This window comes from Barbus barbus (assembly GCF_936440315.1).
Source record: "Barbus barbus genome assembly, chromosome: 12".
NCBI classification, from domain to species: domain Eukaryota; kingdom Metazoa; phylum Chordata; class Actinopteri; order Cypriniformes; family Cyprinidae; genus Barbus; species Barbus barbus.
This window is the reverse complement of record NC_136740.1, coordinates 19,554,078-19,577,606: the sequence shown is the minus strand read 5'-3', so window position 1 is coordinate 19,577,606 and position 23,529 is coordinate 19,554,078. Positions and strand designations below refer to the sequence as shown.

General features: G+C 38.5%; 2 protein-coding genes across 5 annotated transcripts; one reads left to right on the top strand and one right to left on the bottom strand.

The window, feature by feature from the left end:
* The first annotated feature begins 8,714 nt into the window (after positions 1 to 8,714).
* On the top strand, positions 8,715 to 17,149 carry LOC306878318 (hepatocyte nuclear factor 6-like). The gene is made up of 3 exons (XM_079430588.1): positions 8,715 to 9,121; positions 9,368 to 10,665; positions 14,038 to 17,149. Exons 2-3 carry the CDS (start codon positions 9,624 to 9,626, stop codon positions 14,346 to 14,348), a joined length of 1,353 nt encoding a protein of 450 aa, XP_079286714.1. The 5' UTR covers positions 8,715 to 9,121; positions 9,368 to 9,623; the 3' UTR covers positions 14,349 to 17,149.
* A 128-nt stretch (positions 17,150 to 17,277) lies between these two features.
* LOC306878319 (cathepsin S-like) lies at positions 17,278 to 22,008 on the bottom strand. 4 transcript variants are annotated; one of them, XM_079430591.1, is made up of 10 exons: positions 21,801 to 21,970; positions 21,536 to 21,582; positions 20,677 to 20,844; positions 19,856 to 19,981; positions 19,467 to 19,589; positions 18,955 to 19,107; positions 18,462 to 18,686; positions 18,104 to 18,269; positions 17,872 to 17,974; positions 17,278 to 17,706 (listed from the first exon to the last, which is right to left on the bottom strand). In XM_079430591.1, exons 3-10 carry the CDS (start codon positions 20,686 to 20,688, stop codon positions 17,607 to 17,609), a joined length of 1,008 nt encoding a protein of 335 aa, XP_079286717.1. In that variant the 5' UTR covers positions 20,689 to 20,844; positions 21,536 to 21,582; positions 21,801 to 21,970; the 3' UTR covers positions 17,278 to 17,606. The 4 variants fall into 4 exon arrangements, with proteins under 4 accessions (XP_079286717.1, XP_079286718.1, XP_079286715.1 ...); XM_079430592.1 differs by having other exon boundaries at positions 20,677 to 20,824; positions 21,801 to 21,967; XM_079430589.1 differs by lacking the exon at positions 21,536 to 21,582 and having other exon boundaries at positions 21,801 to 22,008.
* Between the last annotated feature and the right edge of the window lie 1,521 nt (positions 22,009 to 23,529).

The window sequence follows — 23,529 nt, the reverse complement described above, 5'->3', positions numbered from 1 at the left end:
ATATTCCAATTTTGCGCACAAGTTTTATTCGTAACTTTGGATGGAAATATAATTTATCAGGTGGAAAAAATTCCTCTGAAAGTGATTTCAAATATATTGTTCCTATTTGTCATTATAGATGTGGTGTAGATGTCCCTATTCTCTTAGAATTCTAATGATTATTAAAAGTTGTAATTATCGTTATTTATCGTAATTTATGGAAGAAATGGCATGCACTGTAGAAAGGTCCTAGAGATCATGTAAATTTCACAAGTTTTCAATGCTGTTTTATAGAATGTTTTTTAGAAAGATGTTACATGCCGTGCCAATAGCCTCGTGGGCAGCACACCAACATGTAGCACCATTGCGCTTCAAGTGCCCAGAGTCCTGGCTAGTGGGCCTTTCCCAATTCTGTCCCTCTCTCTCTCTCTCTCTCTCTCTCTCCCTCTCCCTCTCTCTCTCTCTCTCTCGCTCTCTCTCTCTCTCTCCCCCCACTTCACTTCCTGTTATCATACTGTTCTATCCTAATAAAGCCAAAAAATATTTAAAAACAAAAAAGAAAGATGTGCTAAAATATAATAATATACACTTAAGGTGTGCTGTCATACTCCTGAAAAATCATGATCCTAACCTTATCTGCAGACTGATTGATCTTTTATGAATTGTGAAATTATTCTTCTGGACGATGGGAGCCTGTGGACTGTAGTGCACACAGTGAGCTTTTAAAGATTTATTTTTGCCTTTTTTATGATAGACATTTTAGATCTGACAGTTGGAGAGAGAGAGGGGGACAGGATCCTTGAGTCAGGATTCGAACTTGGTACGCCCATAGCACAATAAGGCTATTGGCGCCAACTCACTGTGAGTTTTTAAAAGCTTAGATTAAATGTATGTAATAGTGAATAAACAGTTGTTGAGTTGGTATGCTCATTTGAAATGCATAGAAGAAGCTTGGACCTGGCAACACTATTTCTTAGTGACTGAACAAGACTGAACAAGCGGATTAGGTCATCAAGGTCATAAATTCTCATAGTGGTGCATAGTGTCGGAAATGATGATTAAACTCCTCTCAGATGATGTCAGGCTGAAGGTGCGGTAAGTGAATTTCGTCACATTTCACCATCAGATTAAAATACAGCACAGATGGAGTCGAGGTGGATGTGCCTTTCATTCTTCTGGTCTTCTTCATCCCTCCATTCAAGGTGCTGCAGGCCCTGATCAAGACACAGATTAATGCTGCATCTGCACCCATCCATTCTTCGTTCCCTTTCTCCACCCCCCTCTTTTCATTACCTCCTTCCACCCTGGACGTGCTGCCTCGGACTGTTTAAGGTGATTAGATCGTGCCCATCCTCCTCTTGTGGTCAGCTGGGGTCAGAGGTCAGTGACCTTTTCTTGATTGGATGAAATGGTCATCGTTGCCCTTTGTTGTTATTCAGTGGAAAACAAAGAGGTTTTAGTGTCAAAAGTGTGTGGGCATTTCCTAACATCTTTTATTTTCATGCTGAGTGGCATGTTTCCTGTGCATACGTGACAGTCAATTTGCAATGCTTTACTTGACAATGCTTAAATGGAGGCTTAATGTAAAGTACACTGTATAAAATGGTGCCATGACATAATTCTTAAAATGGATGACTGTAATTCTGGGATTCTATATTAACGTTTCTGGGAGTGTGTGTAATATCTGCGATAGCCCCTGGTCTTTGACCTCTGACTACTAGGCCTCTGTTGCTAGGTGACTGGTGCATTTCTGATGGAGGTTTAGGTTGTGGGGTGACAGTATAAAGGAGGGGGGGGGGGGGGGGGGGGGGGGGGTCAGGGGGCAGTGGTCACTCTAAACCTCCCTAGGGACGCTCACACACACACGCCACATTCAGAGAGAGCTGTGAGCTGAAACACAAGCTCGCATCAGTGCCAGAAATATGATAGGGCTTCTGTCATATCAGAGAATTCTGGAACATGGCACTTAGGCTTTTTCAATTAGTCATTAATAATTCCAAGCATGTAAATAAGCCACATTTGATGGGTAAAGCTTAATGATACTGTATATGATACCGTTTATTTTTTTATAGAAGAACGTTTGCCTTGTACATCTTACTTAAATGGATAGTTGACACAAAAATTCAATTCTGTCATTTACTTACCTTCAAAATATCTTTTCTCACCTTTATATTTTCTTTTGTGTTCCACAGAAGAAAGAAAGTCATACAAGTTTGGAACGACATGAGGTTGAGTAAATGATGACAGAATTTTCATTTATCTATTTACAGAAATATTCTGGGTTACACAAAATTGACTTGTCCCCTTGTCTTTAAAAAAAGCTATATTTTGAGTTACATAAAGCTGCAATATGTAAACAATATGCATTACTAACTTTGCGTTTAACATTATATCCCGTTTTTTACAACTTTTGTTGCAGTGACAACATAATGCCTGTTAAAACATAATAATACATAAAAATAATAAATTTTAACAGAAGAATCAATTTAAGTGCTTTTATAAAATATAAGCTTCACATTTCTGCTTTAAATTTCTCCCATTCACTTGCATAAGTGCTTTATCGTAATCTTGTTTTTGTTTTTTTGTTTTTTTAAATGAAACGAGGGATGTGTCAAATTTATTTATTTATTTGTGTTAATCAATATAATTATATTATATTAATTAAGATAACTTGCATTGAATTTGACCCTTTACCTAAAAAAGGCTTACAAGTTTAAAAATGCAAAAAAAAGAACAGTTTATCTTTAGAAGAATGTACAATCTAGTTTCTTTGATCTGCCAGCTCAACATGCAAACAGTTAAGGTCAACCAAAGGCAAACATAAGAGAACTTTGCTATGTACACACTGCAAAAAACTACCATGAAGTAAAAGCATGACCGCAGGTCTGCAGAATGTCAGCTTTAAAGGCCATTCTGTGTTTGCATGTGTGTTTAATGTTTTTTTCTCCCCCAAACACTTTCTTCTGTAAGGGAATTCTCTTTATCCTCTGCCATTTTTCTCTTTCCATCCTGTTGGATTTGGCCATTTGTAGTAGAAGACCTTACCCTGGGGTGAAGAACACACATACTCACTAGGATATATTTTTACTCTTGGTGTTGATGTTGGAAAAGACGTGTATCACCATGTGCTTTGATACAAGTGAAAAAATCATCCCTTTGTGTTTGCGGATCCCGCACATTTAATAAAGCAAATGCTTGAATTCCCTATTCTCCACACTTCAGATTCCTTAAAGATACCAGGATCAGACAGATCACTGTTGAATGATCGAACTTAAACTAAAGTAATTATTCTCTCAATGTTAATATATATATGTTTACTATTTAGCCTTTGTTCTCATAGTGTGTGTGTGTGTGTGTGTGCGTCAAAGAGAGAGGGGAGGGAGGCTGAGATGGTATCAATCGCCAGGCCATTGAACGTATTGATTAGTTACCTTTCTTATTAACATGCTGATTAAAAAGAGCAGGAACAGAATCGACATCTAGCCACACACACACTGAGACAGGGAAGACGCCACATCGCCGGGCTGGAAAGCAAAATGGATTCAGGACAAATTGTGTGGAAATAGACGGATGCAGGACACAGAGGGGACTCACCAAATGGGGACTTTATAGGGACAGGAGAACATTGTCTTATGATATAATTGAAGGTGGGATGGAGGATGTGGATACTAGCTCCCGCAGAGAGAAGCGAAGAAGAGAGAGGGAAAGAGGAAAAAAATGGAAGAGAGGGGCAGGGAAAAGGATGCTAACCGACTACAAGGCAATCTCAGACTCTCCACCCACCCACAGAGCATCTATTAGACGGGATATACAGAGCACACACTCTTATAAACACAAACAATGTGAAGGTTCACTTCACACTCACCAGCTGAGTTCTAAATGGACAAAAAGAGATTATTGTGTTTGCATAGACTTGTATTTATATTGAGCAATGCATGTGGGTGTTTTAAGTGCTCTGCTGTTGCTGTTGTTATTTTGTGGATTTAATGTACAATGGAAATCAGAATCATGTCAAAGTGTTTGTATGTTTTGTATTGTGATGATGAGTATTTTTAGCAGTGGAACCGAGTGCTGCTGTAGTTTTGGTTTGGAGAAGGCCTTGCATCTTAAATTATTTTAGTGACAAAAATCTAACGCTATTTTATTATTAGAATTTTAAAACTCGATTTAAATGTTGTTAAATATGATTCAACTATGCTTTAATTTCAAACGGATTAATCTGAATTGCATCATCTTGTTGCATTGACGATTATGTCGTTACATTTTTAACTAACTTTTAACTAATGCTGTACTTGTTTTACTGCGTAATTTAATTAAGTTCAGTCGAATTTAAACGCTATGCAGTAGCATGTAAAACATTAGAAATCTTTTAGCAATTTATATTAAACATGCTGTATTATATATATGGGCGGTTGTTAGACTCCGATTGCTAATAATTCACAATGGTAATAATAGATTGCCATCCTGCATGTTGGCAGCACGCCCACGTTTCCCAATCGATAAACAGAACCAAATACACGGGCGCGCGCCCATTTGAATGCGACTGAACACTTGCTGTGGCTCAGAGGTTAAATCGTAAAATCATAGAAAATATTATCCTTTAACATTGTGGTTACGTTTGTGAATATGACTACTGAAATGTTACAGAAAGCTGAATATGAGCATGACCTTCATAGTAATTCAGAAGGCTCCCCTAATACAGTCTTGTCTTCATATTTGTGAAAATTATAAATCTCTCTCAGGGTTTGTCTGAAAAGCGTTTTTTATATAAAACTATTATATTAAATACCTTTATACAAATAAAATACCTGTATGTAGGCCTGTAGGTAGGCCTGTAATATATTTGTATGTTTTATGTAATTGTAAATTCTTGTGAATAATTCCATCTCGCGGTGCGGGGGGAAAGCATTAATTAGTAGGCTATGTATAGCCTATATGAACGAAATTAAAATTATTTTTAAGCCAAATAATAAAGCCAGCTGTTCTGTATGAAGATGCTTTTAGACATAAGATCGTATGTAATAGATGTAACCTATTTTACATTAACTTGATGTTATAATTTTATTAAAAAAAATTACAGTTAAAAATGTAGGCTTTACACTTCAACTTAAGTTTAAACATTACAACATAAAGTTAGCTAAATGTATCTTGAGGTTCATGAATGAATTCCTCTTATTATGATGCAGTCAGAAAAAAACACCCATACCCCAGAATATTAAATATTTAAAAAACTGCAAATGTAATTTCAAATATTTATATAGAACATTTATAGATGTATGTAATTTGAAACTTTTAGAATTGTTAATATATAATCCTCCGTTTGACTATATTGACAATTGTATAATTGTAAAGTTACAGTCAGTCTGGCGCACAAAGTTTAATTTTCATGCGATTTTCCATGTTTCATGGGCCTGCTCTCCTTGAGGTTTGGGCATGTTAATTGAGTTATTGACTTTTTCATCGATCGACTTCTTTTTATTATTCACCATGCGTCCTATTATTTTTGGACGAAATTAATTTGTTCTAGCCCTTTTATATTTCGCATTTGAATGCTCGTTTTAGTTTGTAGTAGGCTACGTATAATTTTTTATTCATTTATTTTTGTGCTTTTAGACACTTATTTCCGAAGCCAAAATATTAAGACTGATATAAAACATTAACATTAAAACAGGAGACAAAAACGCATGAAAACAAATAATAAAGAATGTAAATAATCACAGTTTTAATAACCTACTTACACTTCTCAGATGGATTAAATTTGTTAAATCTGAAAGGAAAAGTGACAATTGTAGGTTAACAGTAGTAAAATATTTTATTACAATTTAAGCTTGCTGCACAATTTCATAATTGTTTTTTTCGTTGCATTAGCAGATTTGCGTTAGTTGTTTTATTATTATTATTATTTTGTTATATTGCTTCTGCTTTTTAAAAAGTCTTTAATTGTAATATTTTGTTAGGCTAAAGCGCTGCTGTCAAAAGACAAACAGATAAGCACTGATGGACACGAACAGCTAGATTTAGGAAATTAGGCTACTACTGCACAAGTCTTTTTTTTTTTTTTAAACAATATTATTTAAAAATTGTATTTATTTATTTATTTGCATCGTAAGTCTCACGAGGCTACAAGTAGGCCTACAAACAGTGATTAATTTTCTATTAGATGTTTATAAATAGTATTGGGCTGTATGAACCGTGTTTCAACAGAAAGGATTTTCGCTTTGTATGTCTCCTCACAAAATAAGTGCACAGAATATATTCTATTCTGATACAAAGGTTTTAAGAAACCACACAAACAAGACGGTTTCCAAATGTGATCAATATCAATCATGTCTTTGAGATTTATCAGAAGCCCGAGAATAAGGGAAAACAAATCTGGCTATACCTCGTAATGCATATTACTTTTGAATTGCCGTGAATAGTAAAGTAATTCCGTAAATAGGTTACCATAAACATATTTTATATACAGAATAATATAAATTTTGCACAGTCAGTTTAAACTAGAAATGTGCTTTCTAGAAGTAGAAATGTATTTCTGCAAAAACATCCATCGTTTCATTTATTCAGTTTTACGCATTTAGGCCACTACATAAAAATACATTTAATTGATGTTCTGAATGACATGAGCTATTCAACACCGTCTCTACGGTCTCAAAGACAAGATAGTAACATTATGATGTGAAAGAGTTAAACTCTTCAATAACTTTCAAAAAACACACACTGTTCGTATCTGTCTGCTTAGCTCTGCTCGTTTAGCCTCATGTATGTGTTAACCTGCAGGCCTCTGGATACACAGCACTCGGGAGGAGGACGTGGCTCGACCAAAGGCTCAAAGAACTCAATAGAACAGGTATAAATAATTTACTAACTCGCTGGCCGCTGTTTTGATTTCCACGGTTTGTTTTGAACAATGTTTGATCATTGATACGTGTCCCAGACAAAAAGAGCGAATTGGTGAATAATATTCTGCAATGCCTTACATGGTGCCGAACTTGTAGCTCTCAGATAAACTCTCTCTAATTCGTGCAGAAATCTTAACAGTGCTAGCCTACATAAAATTATTTTGAAATAACAATAGGTTAATATTAATAGAATAAACCTTCCTGATGCACCGGGGACAAAAAGCATGTTATGTCAGTTAGGAGAGGTCATTGTTACCCAGCCATCCATAATGATCATTACTGTTGTTTATGTATATTTTAAAATATTTTTCTTGGTGTTCTGCTAATGTTGAGTTTTCACCTGAATTTACTGACACACACACAAATCCCATTCAATCCACATGCGATTCTGTATTTTCTAGATGGCTTTAAATTGCACAAGAAAATTATTAAAAGGTTAAAGGCAAATGCTTGTGTTTTATTTATCAGAATTTCACATTATAAAGGGTGTAAAGGTTATCAATGCACTCTGAATCGGATTGTTTACATTCGAGTGTTCTGTCGTCTATCGAGCTCTCCAGCCGCAGTGAGTGAACTTTCACCTCGACCCTCAAACAGACCTTTTTTGCGGTAAGAGCTGACCATTTTACCTCCAGCCACACACTCTCCACATGCACGCACACACACACCCCTCCCTCCCTCCCTCGGCCCTGCTCGGAGCGGATCGATAGTGCAGCATCTGCTGCGGGAAGACAGCGGTCCCACATCGCACTGGAAAATTTTTCAAGCGCTAGAATTGCTCATCTCTAAAAATTAAACTGACAGACAGATATGATTAATATTCCAAGTTTCAACTCCCACCTCTCTCTCTCAGACGCACACACACTCGCGTCGCATACATGGCTTTTTCCCCCTTTTTTAATGGAAACATGACAGAAGTATAATTTTGTTTATTATTAGATAGACTCTTAGAAAGAGGGTCATTGGATAGATCAAGTGCATTGATCTTGTTTAGCACTTCTGTGATTGAGGAGCAAACTCTTATGTTAATTGTCCACCCATAAGCTGACAGCTGATAAGAACCGCTCTCTGTCACTTCGCTTTGTTGCTTCAGTTAATTGCCCTTAGTTTGGGAAAATAAAACTGTAGTTAATAGTACATAAACGCTTTGGCCTTCTAATTGGATTGCACAGGGTTTTTTCTAGTAGCTACATTTTAAAAAATTCAAATGTATTATTTATTATCAACAAAAATAAACCTAAACACATTTCTTGAAAGGCTGTAGATTGAACAAAATATTACATAAACATCACATTTTATATTTAGATTCAAAATATTGCTTCGCGCTTTCAATTTTAGCTAAAAGAAATGCAAAATCGCGTTGGCCTGAGGAAGTAACCATAGCAACATACGCTGAGCACTTTTCGTTAGTGACTGAACACTAAAAAAATATACATGTCTATTATTCATCACTTTATTAAAGCTTTACATATTACAACCAGCCTATATATGACAAAAGACGTGTGTTTTGTTTACAAAGTCTTAAAGATAGGCTATTTAATATTTAGATAACTGATTAGGGCATAAAAGACTATTTGGGTTACGCGAGAACCTCAACAGATTGCGCCTTGAAAATGTTCTTATTGAAGTCTGTTTTTAAGTCAACTCTTCTGAAACTGTATAATTTGAGCACTGTCACGAGCCCCACCTAAGACAATGGCTTCTTGAGGTCCGCAGGAGGGAAGGAGTTAACGAGGGCTGTAAATTCACCCCACATCTGTCAGATTTTAAGAGTGTGACGTACAGAGGAGGGGGGCTAGGGGAAGAGAGAAAGAGTTGGGGCCGGGATCGATGAGGATACAGAAGGGCAAAACCACAGAGATAATGACAGCGACGGAGCGTGATGCTTAGACATACATCGGCGCTCATTTTTGACACGGTTGCAGCATAGCAAAGTCCGGACATCGGACAAAATCGTACGGCCTTACGCGTCGTTTGCGTTGCATCCTCGGCAGTTGTGGTCCAGCGAGAATCCAGCGGATAACGGGAGTGAAGGACCGGACCGAGCCGTTGCTTTTTTTGAACATCGAAATGTGCTGATGACACACAAAAGTCGTTGTTACGTAAAACCGACTGTTGTGTGATGGTAAACTCGGGATTTCTGCAGGTGTATAGAATAACCCATCCCATTATCGGCTTTTTGATTGTGTTTTGGAGAGGCTGTTTCGCTTCTCTCCATCCTGTCGGATAAGCTACGTTGTGAGGTAAGCAATTCTTACTTAATTCATCTCGACCTGTTTTTAAACCTCGATATGATTGTTAAAGTTAATTTTGAGTGTAATGAATTTTATAAACAAAATAAGGTTGGTATTAATAAACAAAAAAAGTTACTTGTAAAGGAATTAATCATCATGGTGGCTCAAGTATTATAATTTTTTCAACTAATCAATAAAGCTGAATAAGTCATCAATAACAAATCAGTGATCATATTCCTCCTGTCTCTTTTTCAGCTTGGATCAACAAGGCAAAAGCAAGACTCACATGGATAATTTCAGAAGCATTTATGGAACACAGAATTTGCTTGCATGATCCAAGATGGTGCCACTGTGATGAAATGTCTCTGAGAGTACACTGAAATCGGATTTTGAGATATAAACAACAATCAGGAACTGTTTTTAGATCATATTACAGAAAACACACTCTAGACGGTTAGAAAAACACATCAGCTGGAATTTAAAAAAGAAGTGGAGCAAGGAAGGTACAGATATGGATGGTAATATGGGTGAGATGTCCGTGCACAGTCACATAGAGCTGGCACACAGTCAGGACAGCCGAGCCATGCTGCACTCTCGGGATCTCACGGCTGCTTTCCCTCGTCCCTCCCTGGGAGGCCCTGCCATGGGCCTGGAATCTGATCACCAGAGCCCCGCATATGACCACAGCATGGCAACTCTGGGGTACAGCAGGGACCCACCAACCAGCTGTGGAAGCACCTACACCACGCTGACACCCCTCCAGCCCTTTGATGACAAATTCCACCATCATCATCATCATCATCCCTGCCTGCCTGTGAGCAACGTCATCGGCAGCTTCACTCTCATGCGAGAAGATCGAGGCCTGGGAGGAAACTACTATACCCCGTACGGAAAAGACTTTGGTTTGGGACAGGGTCTGTCTCCACCGTTAGGCAGTGCAGGCCTGGAGACCGCCATGCATGGCTATGGCAGCCTGGGAAGTCAGAATGGACACAGTAGCCAGATGCTTCCAGGTGGCCATGAGGTCCATATGGGCAGCAATGGGGGTAACATCTGTCGAACAGCACCAGACTTCGGTAGGGAAATGTCACCGCCCTCTCTGGGGGGCGAGCATGGGGTCAGCCACCAGCTAAACAAAATGGATGCCCATCAGCACACTCCCACCTACCACCCCCATATATACAATCAGAGTTATCAGCACCACCTCCAGAGCCAACAGGCTTCCAAACTCGGGGATCTCCCCTCTTCTTCCCCTTCCTCCTCCAGCTTGGGAAGGGAGGGCATGCTGGCCAGCTCGCAGAATGGTGGTGGAGGGGAGGAGATCAACACCAAAGATGTGGCTCAAAGAATCATCACTGAACTGAAGAGGTACAGCATCCCACAGGCCATTTTCGCAGAGCGGGTTCTGTGCAGGTCTCAGGGCACTCTGTCAGACCTGCTTAGGAACCCCAAACCTTGGGGGAAACTCAAGTCTGGCCGCGAAACCTTCAAGAGGATGTCCCGCTGGCTACAGGAGCCGGAGTTTCAGAGGATGGCCTCGTTACGTCTGGAAGGTAAAAAGCTTGCGCTTGTTTAGTTGAATTTAAAATTGATTGTTGTTGTGAAACAGAACAAATCTCCAAAATTAGTAGTAAATCTGGGTGAGTATTGTTAAAAACAGTAGGAAGTGGTACATATATGATTAACAACAAACAAATAAAATTTTCAGTTAAAGTTATTCAGTCACAATACATGAAAAGTACCACAGATACAACAGTGTCTTTGACCAACAATTGCTTAACGTACAGTAAAATATTGCCACTTAAATGTTTCAGTAATGCGAGAAATGAACATTGTGTGTATTATTGAGAAAGAAGTCATATTTCACTTCAAATCCAGTGAATCTTGCCTTGTTACAATGTTTTGACATTAAAGAGGCTGAAACTTTAACTGTTGTCCAAAGCACACAAAGAGATCCAGAGAAAAAACAGTAACATGAGAATGGATGAAGGTGGGGGGTGGGGGGTGGCGATGCAGGGATGGGGCGGTTTTCAAAATGTCGGCTGGCGTGCTGCAGCAGCCACTGAGGATTGTGGGGTGGGAGACAAACACAGACACGCAGATTCTCCCGAAATCTTTCCGAATCCCAAGTGATCAATCACCTAAGCATGAAATACGCTTCAGAATGAATTATTCTGCTTGCATTACCACTACAGATATTGATTGGTGACCACTGTGCCCTCAGTCGTAGGGGTGTTCCATGCAACGAAATACATGGAATCAATCAATGCCCTGTTGGCCTGAGCGGTACCGTGTCCTGCTGTTGTTTTCTGTGGTAGTCGCTAAACATGCCATTGTGGAAATTTTGATTGGCAGTAAATGTTAATTTAGGATGATGAGCGGTGCTGTGATAACGTACGCCCTGTTTATTTATTTACTATTTTTGATATGCATAATGCATCATTTAGGCTTGGATTATTAGTTGGAATATTTTTCATAAATTTTAATTGATATTGACTGTGAATTTTCTGTTGGCCAATCACCATCTGATGGATTTTTCGTAAGGCTTTTTTCACAGCTTCTGTGAACAAAAGCATAAGTGGACACCTCCATATTTCCCTATATAACCCACTTTCCATGAGTGTTGACTTTTCTCACCATGCCCTTTGTTTAATTACTAGCTAGTATTGATTTCCTTGGGAAAGCAACGCAGAAGGCTCCAGCACACACCTCCTGTGAATAAGACGGCGTGAGCAAACATTAGAATGCATGCGGCTACACGCCTCCTCTCTCGGAGACAGCAGGAGTTCAACTTACCGACACATTTAATGATGATTCAGCTTAATGCAGTGATTTTTAACAAGCATTTATACAACAAATACCCATCCTTTTAAAATCCACCAGCACTTTTTAGATACCATCGTTATTGGGAGGAAAAATTATGACCCTTTTTTTTTTTAACCCAGTGCAAACAGGGCCTGAGATCACACTGCATTTATTGTACAACAAATGCATATTTTAATATTTTATAGGCTAGATTTATTGACCTAAAATTCGTATCCTGGTTTTCCTAGATATCCTGAATTGTTTCTCTCACTCAGTTTTTCCTCAGGTCTTTTGTGTGGATGTGTTCTGTTGGTTGTGTCTGTGTGTTTTCACAAACTGGCTGAGCTTTGATTGGGAGAGAGATGAACAGAGAGAAATTCAGTCGCAGGGCAGGGTTGAGATCATTACTCTAAAGCTCGGCATTCGGACAGCATTGGGATTTCACACACAAGCACTGAAGCCTAAAGCTCTTGTCTTAAGGAATCACAGAGATGTAATCGGCTTAAATAGCAGAGGCTTTTTCACTGATGCTGTTACTTTTACATTTTCATCCCCAAACTATTTTTATAAAAATTGCATATAGTTAAGTTTAGATCTCTGCCGCCCTGCAGAGATTGACAATAAATGTGGTTTGGCACGTAGAAGCTCCCCTTTCATCCAGCACTAAAGGGGTTAAAGCTCCTCTATAGGTCGGGGAGTCTGAGCAACACACATTTAATCAATAATTTCTATCAGCCCCTGGCCGAAGAAAAATCAGCAGGGGGTGGAGTAGGCATGGAGTACGGCTTCGGGGGGAGAGGGGGGTGATAGGCAATTGGGGGGTGGGGGTGGTTTATGAAAAAGGCTTTCGATCACGTTTCAGCTACATGAGACAAGTGGTATACATCATGATTAGGGCCTGCTCCCACGATCATAAGAACTCTATGGGGGGGATGTTTATGTCTGGGAGTGTGGTGCAGAGCACAGGATTTATAGCATGGTAATTCTTACCTTTTACACATGATTACAACATCAGGAAGCATTTAGTTAATGGTCGTCGTTGTATTGGCGAAAGCAAGTAGGCCCGATCGAGAGAATCGGGAGTTTGAATATGATACAGTGGTAAATGCTGAACTGAAACATTAAGCATTTTAAGGATAATAGACTTTCTGAACGTTTTGTTCCTTCTGGTTTGTTGTATTTGATATAGATCATTATTGTTCAGCACATTTACAGTCTTTCTCTTTATCACTTAATCTCCCTTATCCTGAATTTCCACTCGGGGATCAATAAAGTACATTTATCTATCTATCAAGTTGGCAGTTGTCTGATAGAGACTCTGGTTTTCAGGCAATAGTCTGGTCTACACCCAGTGCAGTATTTAATTAAGCTGTATATTATATAACATTTATAGCGATTTATGATAAAAACTGCAAAATGAAAATGCAGCGTATTGACAACATTGGCTCTAACTGATCTGTTGCATATTTTTCTGTTGTAGCTTATTTAACTTATTCATCATCTCACAAGCTAGCTGCACTTTAGATGCAATGTTTAACATTTTAAAACGGTGAGATCTTTAAATTTACAATCTTTCTTTTTTTAGCTTTTGGCTGTATTTACCTGATCATTTGCATATTGTTTTCAACAACAGCAAAGGTTTTCTACAACAGCAAAGTACTTACTCATCATCTCTCACACTAGTTGCACGTTCGATACGTTTAACATTTTAGCTTTAAAATGCTGTAATTTCCTGATCATTTGCATTTTTTTTCTACAAAAGCGAAGGACTTAATTATTATCCCTTAAACTACTTGTACTTCAGATTCAATGGTTAGCATTTTAAAATGTTGAGATCTTAAAAATCTGAGAATATTTCAGCCTTTTTAAAAATGTTTTTTTTTTTTTTGCTGTTTACAGTTTGAAACTTGTTAAATTATATTATTGTTAAAGATGCAAGTCACACGCTAAAAATCTACACTGAATAGAACTTTATCAAAGACTATTTATGTTTTCCGCAATTAACAAAGTGTGGAGCCTATTAGATAACAAATATAAATTGCTAATAATAATGGAAAGACCAATTAAGATTTTCAGGTCTTATTTGTAGACTAATGTTTTTCTCTCTCTCTCTTTTTCAGCTTGTAAGCGTAAGGAGCAGGAGCAATCCAAGCTAGAGCGCAACCAGGGCCCCAAGCGCACTCGGCTAGTCTTCACAGACCTGCAGCGTCGTACTCTCGTGGCCATTTTCAGAGAGAACCACCGACCGACCAAAGACCTGCAGATCACCATCTCTCAGCAGCTTGGCCTTGAGCTTTCAACAGTAAGCAACTTCTTCATGAACGCTCGCCGCAGAAACCACAACCGCTGGACCGAAGAGGGCCGCCCATCCTCCACTGGCTCATCGGGGTCCAGCACTGCGTCTCCAGCTGTGACCTGCTCCACGGCATGATGGGAAAATGAGCCGTTTTACGCTCTGCACAGCACAGGTTTACCTGTAGCTCCTAGAGTTTGAGATTTTTAATCAAGGGTGTTTTTGCATACAAATCAACAGCATATGAAACCAAAGATGAAGTCTGATGTTCGCAATGTCTAGATGCGACAGGATTTGATTGTAGTTTTAGCATTGATTATTTTAGCTTTAATCGCAAAGAATGGGCCCGACACATCAGGGCTTATTAAATCACTCCCAAATCAACATATTGAGGGTTATAAAAAGCTACTGAATAGATATTGAATCTATTAATTTTGTAGTTCGTTACAGCATCTAAAATCAGTGCAAATGTTTCTGGTTTTTCTTTGTTGATCATGACAGTCAAAATAATATTTTTAGAGTTCTCAAGAGAGAGAGAGAGATGATTTTGCAACAAATGGAAAATGAATGACCAAAGAAACAAAGAAGGATGCAAATTAATCTCTCAGAGATTCTTTTAAATGGAAAAACTACTGGATAAAGAAGCTGGAACCAAAATATTAACATTTTCTTTTTATACACCTTAGTTACAAAAAGCCAGGCCTCATAGTCCAAAAAAGGCATCTGCTGTGGGACAACTAGTCTCAGCACAGGACTGGAGTCGCATCCTCTCAGACAATATGAGGAGGAACTCAGCCATGACTCTTTTTGCAACAGACTTTTAACTTGTTGGTGAGTTTCTGCTGACAGAATAGCTGCGAAGAGGAATCCAGGACGCTCTTGCATACTTTCCATCTGATTTCAAATGATTTCTTAGATGTCACACTGAGGATGGAGAAATCCATTTGTTTTTGTAAAAATTTCAAGCACACAATCTGGCCGATGGCTGTTTGTACCGGAAAAAGCTCAAAATCTCAAAGACCCTGATGAAAAATACTCACAAAATTCTTGAATTGAACATGAACTGAGAACCACTTTGTGTATTTATAATTATTTATGTATTTATTTCCAATCTTCTAGCTATTTATTTTATTTATTTACTAGTTACCGTCAGTATTTATTTCACCGAGTGTTGTTTGTGTGTGAAAAATGATCCTATCTTTGATAGGAGTCCCAATACCAAAGATGAATATTTGTCCTCCCTGAATGTTTCTCATCTCCTGAACGCTGTGTTAGTATTTCGATAGCCAAGCTAGCATACCCATCCATGTTCCTCGTTCACATGTGCTGCATGTCTAGACTCTTTAGGCCACAGCCTGACCGAACAAATCGAGACTCAGCGTGATCGTAAAACAGCACACGAGTGGCTGTGAAGTCGAGATGATTCTATATTTAGGCTGTTGAACTGTGATCTCCTCACTGCAGTCCACATTTACTGTACGATGATTGTACGTGCTGTGCCGTGGTTTCTCGGGGTGGGCCATCGAGGGAGAGATCGTCCCTTTTTCAATACTCTTTCACGTTCCCCTGTGTTTAACCTTTGCAGGGCATGTAGTGAGGCCCCTTCACAGCACACACTTGAAAGAGGGCCCATGAAAGAGGCCATCGACTTTTGCCGACTTCAAAGGGGCCCTTTTTATCTGTGTCCTCTTGGCGACTGAGGCCGGCACTCGGTAGGGCCCATGGGCTTAGGGCATTCACGGGGAGGGGTGACAGATCAGAGGCTAGCAGCATTACCGAATCACGGTGAGGAAGGGGAGGGGTGGTGAATGGGAGTTTGGGGATGTGAATTAAAGTTTAATGAGCGACAATTGTAAGCGTGCTGCGTGAGGGGCAAAGGGTGTCAGCGTGTGTCCGTCTCAACTCTCCAGGTCACCCTGTTGCAGCACTGGTGGTTAGCCGAGCCTCTCTTTTTGTAGAGATGTAATGATTTAGGGTATAATAATTTGCAAACTTACGCGGTAGATGGTTAGAGATCACTCGACGACCTGTAGCGTCCCGAAGATCACGTTTAGCAGCTCACGGCAAAAGCGTCTAACGTTTAGTATTTGGCGTCTCCTAGTGGACATTTCACACGCTTACTGAGAGGAACATAAATCACGCCGTATTCTCGTAGTGTTTAACCTCTTCAGATGCATTTGAAAGAGTTACTACAGTGTGTAAATCTTAAATGGTATTTCCATTTCGCCGGCCCACTGAGGGGAACCCGTTTGGCCATTTTTGTTCTACCCGACAGCTCTAATTTCATCTACCTCAACTGTGTGTGATGTGTCGTGTAGCTGAGATGTAACTGTACCAAAGATCCCATCCATTCAGGGAGCGTCTGTGCGTTACTAAGTTTTTATAGCCAAATGTGCTGGAATCAATCCGTGAACACAACTAAATCACAGCCCTACCTGCAGGCAGAGAACCTTGTTCGTCTGAGTGAGTGAGAGAGAGAGTGTGTGTGTGTGTGTGTGTGTGTGTGAAAGAAAGAGAGAGAGAGCGATTGAAGAACATTTATCAATATAAAGACCAAATGGGAATGACAATCGGAGCAAGAGAGGGGGTCTTGCTGATCTTATGATTGCTTATCCCTCCAAAAAGAAAAAAAAAGCCAAAAAAGTGTTACATTGTAAAAGTAAGGATAGAGACCAAAATAAATGTTAAATATGTTTGTCTCTACAAATATGATGCAATTATGTTTTAGCTGTGTCATATGGATCACCCGGATAAAAAAAAATATATATGATTTTAGCAAGCTTGATTGTTGGATCACAACATAGGCTGACAGAATTAATTCTCTCAAGGCATTTTTGACATCTGGAGATTCACTTATAAACGGTTCAGATAAGCAGACTGAAAAGGTAGCAAGTGTTTTCTTTTTTCTTTTAACTATCACTCATTTAAAATCTCTTTCTGCTGGTGTGAACATCTGTGTCATTTTATGCCATTCTCTCCCTTGTGTTACCTTATGAATGTGGCTAATCAACCAAAGGTGTAAAAATCACAGCAATCTAAATGTCAATCATAACTGGACATTGTGTGCTGATCTTGAAAAATCCTTTAATACCTCATGTGAAACTGTTCGTTGTAATGTTGCACTGAATAAAACCAAGTCATTTGTTAACATACTGAATAGAGTGAAAGCAATTTTTCTTTTAAATCTTTACAAGAGAGAGAAAAATACAGATTTAAAATTTAATATTTACATTGTAAGACATTCTAAAAATACATTTGGATTTTTTTCAAAAAAGACAGTGGAAATAAAAAAAACAGTATATAGAACACTCATTTACAGCTAAGAAATTAGATGATAAAATAATAAAATATTTCTTATTTCTTATCTATATTCATAGATTTCAACATGGGTTTCAGTTACATAACTGGATAGGAGGCATACGAGGCAATGCCACACATGTTGTTCTGGTTTCTGGCCATACGGATGTAGCCACCATCTCCAAATCCAGTACCCCAACTGTTCAAGCAAAAGATAACAATTAGAATATGTATTTATTCATCTCAACGTTTTGTTTGAAATAGATGTTCTCTTTTTACAAGACTACATTGCGTATATTTCGAAAAACAAAATCAGACCCAATCAGTTCATAATCACAATACTTTACAATCATTCTGATTGTACCTGTTTTTGACCAGCCAAAAGTCCTGTCCAGCAATCGCACCGTATCCCACAACCAGCACTGCATGGTTTATGATTTTGCTGCAAGATGGATCATTGTAAACTCCTGTGGATAGATGTGAGATAATATTACAATAGCTACCAACGAAAAATAAAAATAATTTTGACCTTCAGTTTGCAACCTGAAAACTTGGTAATCGGCCTGACTGAAATGTGATGAGAAAGAAATACTCACCACTACGGTACAGTATAAACTGAGGGCGGGTGGCATCAATGGCCACTGAAATGGGCCCGACGTTGGCAACAGCCTGCTTCAGGGCCTCCTCATCTCCCTGACTGACAGAATAGTACTTGGAGCAGTTTGCAGCACGCTGGGATGGATTGTATCTGCACTGCCCTTGCTGTAGGATACATTTATTTACTATAGTCATAATAATGGGTTACAGCTTTTTAAAAATGTGCCAAGCACTGACAAATTCAGCTGTCTGCATAAATCTTGCAGTGACAGAACATTTCTAATATGAAATGTTTCTGCCATATTTCTGTAATTATCACTTGTTTCTTCTTCACTTAGACCCACACAAACAACTTACCACTCCTTCATAAGGGTAAGATGACTCTGAGTCTATTCCACCATTTTTAATAACATACTGGAAGGCATCATTCATCCAACCACCACTGCAGCCATGGGTGCCATAACTGGAGGAACAGTCCACCAGATTCTGAGGACTGAGTTCGACCAGCTTTCCTGTGGTATTCATCAGCTGACCTTCAAGAGCCCCAACAGAGCTGAACGCCCAACATGAACCACATGCACCCTGACAGCACAGAGAGAAGTACGATAAAACTACTAAAATGAGGAAACACAAGAACTGTGGAATATTTACACTTTTTGACTTGAAGCTACATAGAAATATAATGTGAACCTAAAATTCTTAAAAATGCTTTTGTCTCAGGTCTATCAAAAGAAACAAAAAGAGCTGTCCTGAGAAATAAAAAACTAGGCTACTCAGACAAAAATCTAAAAGAGAAAATCATTTTGTTTTCGTGTAAAAAAAAAAAAAACAACAAATGGTATAATCACACCTGGTTCTTCACACTGGAGACATATCCCTTCTCTCTCCAGTCCAGAGAGTCTGGGACAGCAGCTCTAGAAGAGCTCACAAATTCTGGTGCTTGCCTCTTAAAGTTAAGAGGGACACGAGTCATGGCTAACGTTTGCAGGATCTCCTCTATTGTCTGTGAATCAACAAAACAAAGGAAAATTTGAGTTTCAGATGACGAAACTGTCATTGCATCTGATATAGCCGATATCTGCCAAAATGTAAAAACTTATGGCTGTGCAATTTTAGACACTATATTAACTTCTAGAACCTTTTGTAAAGAAAATATATCAGATGAAAAAAATTGTTCACTCACAGAATAGCTTCATGTTAAAAAATAAAAATAGAAACAAGGAAATAAAGCAGTAATGTGTGCCAGTGTTTTTTTTTTGTTTTTTTTTTATTAAGCAAACTGAATGCAAGTGCATGCAAACAAAAAACACAAAGAAATGCAGTGGAAAAGGGAAAAAAGAGACACTGGACTCATGTTCTCACCATGTCACCCATGTGGTTCATGCCCAGGTCATATGAATGCAGGCCCATGGAGGCCTCCAGGTTGTGAAGGGTGATAAGTTCAAGGTTTCTCTCCCACAACTCCCTCCTTCCAAGCTCCTCATTCTGCCAACATAAACAACAGACAATTTCACAGTTTAATACAGCAATATATACAACAATTGATATCACTGGTCATAATATTTAAGTCCCAAATGAATACATTATTATTTCCATAACAAATAAGCCCATGAATCAAGCTTTACAAGTCTGATAAGAAACAAGGAAGAAAATGAGTTTGTATTCCTCACACAACATGTGATAAAAAATATTCTAGATGTAGGAAAATATAATCTTTTGCATCATCTGACAGATTAAATTCATATTCTCACCTTACTGGAGTAAAACTTGTTATGTGTCTTCTTCCACAACTCCCAGTGCTGATCTAGATTTGTGTTGAAATGGGCCAGTGCTGCGCTACAACACACAGCAAACAGCAAGCTCCCGAGCACCATGGCCTGACAAGAGCAAAACGGCAAGTGAAAATTACTGCCATGCATTCAAACATCAATATTTTATGTGATAATATATTCTCATTACATTATGTTGACAGCTGGTCGACATATCAACTATAATAGGCTATATGTCCATTTATATGTTCATATCAATGGAACGAAACCATTGGGTCTTTGAATTAATAAGGATTTACTGAAAACGGGCTCTCAGTCCCACCTACTGGCCGGAACAGGTACTGTTCAACTGTAAAACTTCAGTGAGCTGAACAAACGCTATTCACACAGAACGCATTTGTGCTTTAAATACGCAAACAAAATGCAAGAACACAGACTGTCGAGACACATTTTTAAACTCGAAACAGCATTTTAAAAACGTAGCGTGAGAAGCTGGAATAGCAGAAAGGGTCAAAGACGTCTGTTGCCGTATGAAGTTTTTCTCTTTTTCACCACTAGTACAGAAGAAAGTGCAAGGATTTCATTTAAAATCTATATTATCTGACGTTATCTTAAAAAGACCAGGGGCGTTGGACAAAACACACTATATCATTAGAAATCACTGAGGACAGCTATTATAAACCCAGTCAATGGCTTAATCAAAACAGAAAGAGAAAGTGTTTTGATAGAAAACACCAACAAAAAAGACTTTTATTAAATAGATTACGAGTGGAGGAAAAATGAATGGATGTATCTCGACTCACCTGTGTACTCATGTTAAGCTGCACTTCTGGACTCTGTAAAGGAGGTGATGATGAACCAGTTCCTGGTTGCTTTGCTTTTACTTTGTTCCATCACGTGCTAATATTTGCCTATTGTCATATGACACAGCTGTCTTCTTGCTTTGTTAGGCTACATGAGTGAAAAAATAACTGAAATAAAATTAACAAATTATTGTTGGATCTAGACAGGTTAATTCACTAGGCTATGCACATAAAACATATGGGGTTCCATTTGTGCCAAAAACACAAACACGACTGCTTTGTGTTTTGTACTATACATTTGTCTTTGTCTACAGTCACTGCCTACTTGTTCAGGTAAATCAGTATATGTTGTGTATGTTGTCTGTTGATGTCATCTTAATCTGTCATACTGTCGTCCTTATTGTCATTTTATTCTGTCATCTTTTTATGTCATAATGTTCTGTTGTTTTTACTGTTTCGTCTTGTTCTGTCGTCCTAATGTCATCTTTGCTGTCGTCTTGTTCTGTCGTCCTTACTTTCGTCTTTACTGTCTTCTTGTTCTGTCGTCTTGTTCTATCATCATAACTTTCATCAGCACGGTAAAGTTAGTTTTAGGTTTGATATTTGTTGAATATTCGACTAAGCTGCTTTAGGGACCATCTGCAAATTTCCTAAATGCCTAGTGGGCAACCTGAATAAATATATTTTGCCAATATCTCACCTTAGACAATACTTCCAATATTTCCCTCACTGTCTGTACAGTGCACAAATAATATAATGAAAAATATTTTGCTATTCATAAAGTCAAAAGGTAATCTAATAATGTGGTCTAAGTTTAAATGTTAAAAAAAGAAATACATTTTAAGACATTTTGCCATACCAAAAGTGGACGTTTCTGTAGAATGACCCATGTCTCTTCAGTAGTCCCTATAACATGACATAATTTAATTTGTGGTGCTTCTAATTAAGTGATAAAAAGCAATTGCAAATGTTGTACAAAATAAATATCACCACTACTCATCTTTGCACCAATACGCTTGGCTTCGAATAGCGCTCCAGAGCGGTATTCGAGATAGTGTTGATTTAGTATCCATTAAGGGCACTGCGCTTTGGCATTTTGATATGGGACAGACTTGCACACTTACTTCCTGTCGCACGCACTCTCAAGTGGCCAAGACCGCAAGTGGGGGTATTTGGTCAAAGCCTTGGGCTGTATCCGATATCGCCCCCTATACCCTCAAATAGTGGGGACATCCATTTTAAGTGGTGTTCGAAACCATAGTGGACGTTCTCGAGTGCACTCCCACAATGCACCGCAAAAACGAGTGTACAACCGATGTACACTCAACGGCTAGAGAATCCCCAGAATGCACTGAGAGAGTCGCTCGTCGAATTAATTCCCGCGTCTCGCCAGAAGATGGCGCCTGCAGCTGAATCATCCATTCAATAAATTGCTTAATTACTATAGCATAATAATGAAATATTAATATTAAGAGGCAAATTTGTGAATTTTGTGGCCTATTCTGGGGCTCCTGTCCCAGACTTTCTGGATTGGAGAGAGAAGTGATATGAAGTGTGAATATGCAGGTCTGTTTGAAAATGATATCCGCTCAATTAGCTTTGTGTCTTTTTTATTTTAGATGTTGTTTTTGATGTTGCTCTCATGATGTCAAGTCAATTGACCACAGTCTCTGTCAGAGAACTTGCTTTCATCATTTTTCTTTTCTTTAATTTCACTTCCTTTAATTATGTTTGTCCAGTCAGTGTTTGAGGCAATTTATTTCCCCTTTCCTGTAACTTCCTCTATGATGAGTTGGAAATTCAGAAACCAAAACTAAAGACTGATTGCTCAATTCCTGTTTTAGTAGTTTTCTCATGCTTCTCTCTTCTATCAGTGTTCAGTTCATGTTGGGGATTCATCTCATTGAGGCTCTTGCAGGTCAGCTGATGAAGACCACAGGAAAGATGGTTGACCTCAGAATCTGGTGGAATGTTCCTCCAGTTACAGCAAGGGCTGCAGTGGTGGTTTTATGAAGCCTCACATCTGTCCACCACAGGAGTTTACAATGACCTGACCTGTACAAAAAATGTGAGCCATGCAGTGCTGGCTGTGGGATACGGTGATTGCAGGACAGGACTTTTGGTTGGTGAAAAACAGGTACAATCAAAGTGATTGTGAAGTTTTTTGACCATAAATTGACTGGGTATGATTTTGTTTTTTGAAATGTACCTACTCAAAAGCTTGTAAAAGCAGAACCATAAGAAATGTACTGTTTTATAGTCTAATTTCTTAGTTGTAAATGTGTGTTCTGTATGTGGTTTTACAATTCCATTGTCTTTTAAAAATCCAAATGTATTTTATGAATCCTACAAATTTTTAGTCTTGTCTTTGGCTTGTATTGAAATTTTAAATGGAAGTATGCTATTACTGGTTGGTGTATTTACAAATGTCTACTGGTCAGTGCACCATCACATAGTTTAACATAAGATATTAAATAAACGATTTAGATCAGAACACAATTATGGTTTTGAGTTAGTTATGATTTTTGTTTATTTTAAACAAAAACACTGTTAAATCAATCAGCCACACTCATAAAATAACACAAGGGGTAAAGTTTTTTATAAATTCTTGCATATTGGACAATGCCATCTGTTTAACGATGGTTTTTACAAAAACCAATGTTGTGCCGAATTCTGACCCCCACCAGATTATTACCCCCTAGTACTGGTAAATTTAGGATTAGGTGTGGGGCAGGGGTTAGGATTAGGCAATCAGATTGCGATTTCAATGAGAGAGGTAATCATTATCAGCCAAAAACTCATCACCAAACATACAGTCATTTTAGACACTTCCAAAACTGTTGCAACAGAAAT